Source organism: Corvus brachyrhynchos, unplaced genomic scaffold (genome assembly GCF_000691975.1).
Source record: "Corvus brachyrhynchos isolate BGI_N302 unplaced genomic scaffold, ASM69197v1 scaffold317, whole genome shotgun sequence".
Lineage (NCBI taxonomy): Eukaryota > Metazoa > Chordata > Aves > Passeriformes > Corvidae > Corvus > Corvus brachyrhynchos.
In genome coordinates this window covers 1,647,868-1,653,877 of record NW_008239295.1, presented here as the reverse complement: position 1 = coordinate 1,653,877, position 6,010 = coordinate 1,647,868, and the positions used below count along the sequence as shown (strand labels likewise).

Sequence of the window (6,010 nt, the reverse complement as noted above, 5' to 3'; positions counted from 1 at the left end):
TAAAAATAAGCGGGGCCCCCGGCTGACCCTCCCAGCCAAGAACAGCAGCCCCCTTAACAACTGTTTCAAAGCAGCCCAAAATGTATTTAACTCAAAGTCAGCCAGGGTTACTTATGGCTAAATAAGCCCCATGGAATAACTGGACTGGGAGGCCCAATTATCTTCTCATTTATGCTGGAGATAGAGACAAAATCCAGACTGAAAGGAGAATTGGGACTGTGCTACCAGAGTTCAATCATAACAGCAAGAACAAAGCTACATGCAGGGAGCTTAATTATGCATTTGATGCACAAGAATACCCATTTAATTCAATTACCATTGCTTTTATGCAGCAACTTTATAATTGAGACCAAAGACAAAACTGTCTGAAGCATCTACATATTACTTATTAACATGATGGTATAGCATGTGTGGCAAGGGACATTTTATGAAATCAGGGCTTTTCTGTAACTCCTGAAGGTATGAAAGTATCCTGGTTTCTTCTCAGGATCCAAAGACCAGAATAACCTGACATTGAAAATCCCATATATTGTTTTCACCAAATTTCTCATGTATTTTTTAAAAAATAAATTAAGAAAGTGATTACAATCATAAACATCTGATACTAACTGAAATTTTGCTCTGGCAACTACAACTGCAAAAAGTACAGCATGAAACACAGAACCCTGTATTTCCCATTCAATAATGATAATAAAATGTTTTCTTCCTCTGTAAAGAAAAGCCTTTTATTTCTGAGTCTCCCTAACAACATGTATGGACAAATGACAAGTTTTACAAACGACATACATACACAGGGGATTATTTGTAACAATTGTTTTCTTTTTTACCATATGAATTGATAGCTTGTCAAAAAGTCACCCACCTGGTTTATGATTTGAATCATGCAACTGCGTAAATTATGATGTGATTAGAGTCAAATACAAGTAACATATCTAATCATTGTTCTGCTTTCACAGCAGTTCAGGGTTATCTTCAGAGTAAAGATCAATGTGCTAAAAGAAAAAAAAAATGAAGAACTAAAACAAAGCAAAATAATAAAGTAAATGTAACTAATGACAAATTAAAAATATTTGAAACAAATTACAATCAGCTGTCATGTCATTGCCACCATTCTTTGTCACAGAAACGAACAGAGAAGGAACAAAGCACTGCTAATGAAGCTACATTCTGGAGAAACAAAATATTGTAAAAGCCAAAGACAGCAAAGAAAAGAAATTCAAAATAAGGATATTTATACTGAAAAGCACACAGCGAACAAATGACAAAATATCACATTAAGTGCTGTAGCTCCCTTCCTCCTCTATTACAACATGAAGGCTTCCTTTTGACACATTTGTAGCCAGTAGAAATAAGAGGCTACCTGTGGGCCACCAAGGAGAACACAACCCTGCTGTTTGTAAAGCCTTGTACCCACACGAGCACCTTATCCAAGGACTTTGGGATGTCCCAACCAAATGTGGGATAATTGAATAAATAACTAGCTGACACAGAACTAGTAGTCAAGAGGGTCTCATGATATCTGGTATTTTCATCAGAGATTTGAAAACAATTATAAATATTACAGTTGGTATAATTTGCAGATCACATGAAGGCTGGCTGAAAATGGTAGTATGGAAAGGGCTGCTACACACAGATATCTAAGAGCAAAGTATTCCTCTCATAATCCCTGAAAAAGGGACAATAACCGGCAAACTGATTCCTCTGAGAGACTTTGTTGTTATGATAAACATGTGCTTCATGTATGATGCTGTATCATAAAGTGCTAAGAGGACTATGGGTGGAAAACAAGGGAAAGTTCCAAATAAAACTGGATTCAATTAGTGTATGAAGTGATTTTATGTTTGGATAAGGCATATGTTGGGGTAACATAGGAACTGATCATCTTGACCTGGTTCTCTCATTTCTAAAAGTGCTGTAAAACAGCCCACAGAAAATAATTTGAGGGAGCCTAAGTTCACTCTTACACTTCTCAAAGACTACTGAAAGGACTTGATTTCTTATCAAAGGACAGATGGATCAACAGATCAAATGGCAGCTCCAGGTTCCTAGAGAAAGATCTCACCAGAATAAACATCTGGAAGATAAAGACATTTTAAACAGCTGAGGTAGGTAACGAAAATAAAAAGCTCATAAGGGAAGCTGTGGTTCCTTGTAATTTTACACATTAGAAATATCTGCTATTCTAGAAAATCTGATATACTTCAACCCAAGGGCTCAGGCCAGGATAAACTGTATGAGATGGTACGGGCTTTGGCATGCCAAAGGTCAGAAGGAGCAGTACAGAGTTCTCAGCACGAAGAGCTGAATCCACCGAGGCAAGACAAAGACCCTCTGACAGAGTGGTCTGAAATTACACTGTTAATCTTGGATTCTTCCATCCTTTCCTGTCACTTCTACCTAACTTGATTTCAAAAGAACCCAGCCCCCAAATTGCACCAACAGTCAGTTCCCTCCCATCCTTTACATGGCAATATTTTGCCAACATCTAACACACCCTAGAGGTCACTAATCTGCTTCTTGCAACTTCTCCAAGAAGAGTTTTGCTGTGGGTTTTAAACATACCCCTGCCAACAGGAAGAGCCTCTGCATTACAGCACTGATCAATGAGTTGATGGCAGTGTTCCACCATGGATTCCAACTGTGCTTTGTCATAAGAAACTCCTAAGAACCTCACCAGCTGCTCAACCATTGTTGCTAGGTCCTGTAAGAGAGCATTTAAAACGCAGGTTATTTCACAATGTTTAAAATTACATTTTTAATGAGTTTAAATATTTCAAAGTAAGCTATATGCCAGTGAGTGTGAAAAATACAAGTGCAGAAGTTGCAGAAACACCACTGCCTCGAAGTTTTGCCACCTTCCAAATTGCTGAAAAGAAACACATTCCGAGCAATTAGAGTAAGACAGGTTGGCAGAGAACATGGCCATGATGTTCAGATGTTGGAACAGGGAACAGCTGAAAAGTAACTGTGATGCTTCCCACTTCAGAGAACACCCCACCCTTAACTGATCCCTTTGGAATACCAGTGCATTTCAGAGGATTTAAAAATTACTTTGATTTTCACCTTAGTCAAATAAGCAACTAAAACCATTAGGAGAGCCCTTCTTCCGCTGTCAGGTTTTGGGACTGCATTCATGTGGATGGAAAGGAGCTGGTGAGGTGGCCTCTGAAAATAACCATTAATTTACATCTCCAGAAGTCCAAGGTTCCTCAGTATGAGTTGCAAGAACAAAATAGTAATATTTATCAGGAAGCAGAAGGATGCTGTGATGCCACCAGCTGGTGAGCACAGCTAGCAATACATTAATTATTCAAAACCCTGGGTTTGAAATAATTTCGACTAAACTTTACTAACTCTGATAGTATTACACCTTCTTTTAGAACCCCACTCCATCAGAAGGCTCAGTAAAGCTGGAATTATAATTTACCCAGATTTTTATTGAGTCTTGTCCTGATTTTGTCTTTTTAGAAAGAGGAGCTGGGTTTTTCCTATGTTTGCATTAGTTTTCCAGACAAATAAACATTTCGAAGTATTTTCATTAGCTCTCAAACATGCATTACTGCAATAAGAAATACGTACCATTTTCACCAGATTTCTGACTAAAGTGGATTTATTAGCCAGCATACAGTAAGGACCCAATAATTATATCCACCTACATGATCATACCCTCATTGTTTTCAAATTTGTTTCACAGAAAGCAGCAAGAACAACCAAATAATCATTATAAATGCCAAATGCATAGGAAAAAATATTGATTATATACTTTTTTTCCTCATTGGAACAGCACATACAGCAAGACTTTTTTTTTAAATGAATGTCCAAGGCTGAGTGTAGCAAGTACTGAACAGTTTCACATTGCTGCCTTCTCTGCAAGTAGTTCAGTGCCTATGGATGCAGGCAGACTCCCCAGTAAATTACTATGTATATGAAAGCGCTTAAAGTCCATAGAAGCTACTGAATTTTTAAAGCCAGTGCTTTAAAAATGCTATCAGGCATTAGGGAGCCCAAATACGGACACAAAAATGTAATTTTGTGCTTCATGTATTTGAAAAACTAGGATGCTAAATGAGATTAAAGCACCATTTTGCTACATCTAACCTACCTTATGCATATCTTCATACTTGAGAAAAAGTACATTGGCATCCATGTGGTGTTCCCAAAACTCTTGCACGTGTTCAAACCACGAACCATATCCTACTACAAAGACATTATGATTGGCATGAGGAAAATGAACATTTCTGTTATTCAGCCATTATCAAAAAGGAAAAAAAAGAAAAAAAAATTAAATAACTGGAGCAGCTCATAGCCCCAGGAGAACAGTATCTCATTTTGACCCATGCGATGGAAGACCTAACCCTCCCCCCAAAACTTTACTTGTTTGTTTTCCACTTCTCTGATTAAGTCCACATTTGCACTGATCTCAGTCAATTTGTGTGTCTCTACCAGAGGTTCAGCCACTGGTACTTGTTACTTACAACCTCAAGAATCTCTTTTGTTGCCAATATTAGAAGACAACCCCATGAGAAACGCATTTTGCATATTTCTCTATTACCAGTGACTAATACCCACAAAGTACTCACATAATCAAGGCAGAAGCTAAACAAATATGGTAAGAAGATTTCCAATTTTTTCCCAATATTTTTTTGTCAAATTTTATCTTTTCAGCAAAGCAGCTGTAGAAAATTTTTTTAGAAAAAAGCTTTTTAGGGTATTTTGAAGCCACCTTTTCTCTTTGAAAAAGGATTGTTTGATTCTGGTAACTGGAACACCGATGTGTTACCTTCATGAATCCATTTCTTAAGGGGTCTGTGGAATGAGAATAGCAAAAATGGAATCTTTCCTTTAAAAAAATTGAAAATTGGTCAGTTGATAAAAATTATTTTCCTACGAAACTGATCTCTTTGTCCACTGTACATGTTTGAGTTACCAGGATTCTGCGGTATTGCTTCCACGAGGTGCAAACATTCAGCTGAATGCTAAATTTACTGTATTATAAGGATCCCATTTGCACAATTACGGCCACAGAACATATGGGCTCTGGGAGGTTGTGATAAAGCCAGGTAGCTGCTACAAGATAAAGACACAAATAACTCTTGGGATACTTACATGGAAAAGAGCACCCAACCTTCATTCCATTCTCAGGGAATGCAAATGGAAAACTGAAGGTAGGCTGGAATGGGAGGAGAGCATTAATCCTGCTCAAGCTTGCAGGATAAGGAGCAGCAAAGGTTTTTAAGGCCTGTTAAATAACCTCCATTGGTAGGCTTTACCTTTTTCTTCCCTTTGGTATTACAGCTCCTTCAGTATCAGGTCCCCTAAATTCCAGGTTTGCTGCTCTGGATCTAGAGGAGATCCTGCTCTCAGAGCTCAAGGTACCTGGTGAATTCTTAGTGTCACATTAAGGTATCAGAGGAGATTTTGTAGAGAAATAAAAGGCAGTAGGAATTTTTTCCTCTTCCTAAGCTAGAGAGTGTGGCAATCCCTTGGCAAAAAGCCCAGGGGCAGTCAGTTATGTGAGAACACGGGGCTTGCCCTCCCTATCAGCTGGTGCAGGGGAGCTACTCCAGGCACTGCAGCTTGAGTGGGAGCATGGTGGGTGTGTCATGAAGGAGCAGCTGGCTGAGCAGCTGGTGAGCTCCTGCAAAGCAGGTGATTGCATTCTCCTCACAGAGCTGCATTTTTCACGCAGCAGCAGCCTGCAGCTGCCTTCTCACGGGGTCTCACTCGAGCTCCCTGGTACACTCCATGCAAACTAGAGAACTTTGTGTCAACGTGCAAGGGATGAACCTTGAGCTTTTGGCTGAAATTTAAATATTAAAGGAATTACCAGGAAAACAACCCCAAACCTGAGGACCAGAAACACTCTTGAGGAGTAGCTGACAGTGAGGAATAACTGAAATCAAATGATGCTGGGAGTATTCACCACTTTTTATAAGGTACCTGGCAGCTTGCAAACTGAATTTTAGAAGAGCAGACTGGAGTTTTGCTCTGGTTCAGGTGGAAAACTGCT

General features: G+C 39.0%; 1 protein-coding gene across 1 annotated transcript in view; it reads right to left on the bottom strand.

The window, feature by feature from the left end:
- The window catches only part of SULT4A1 (sulfotransferase family 4A member 1), a 12,553-nt gene that overhangs the window by 2,414 nt on the left and 4,129 nt on the right, over positions 1-6,010 (bottom strand). The window contains exons 5-6 of the mRNA XM_017740580.1: positions 4,103-4,197; positions 2,563-2,701 (exon numbers count right to left, since the gene is read on the bottom strand). Coding sequence (XP_017596069.1) covers positions 2,563-2,701; positions 4,103-4,197 — 234 coding nt within the window. The remainder of the gene's footprint in view (positions 1-2,562; positions 2,702-4,102; positions 4,198-6,010) is intronic.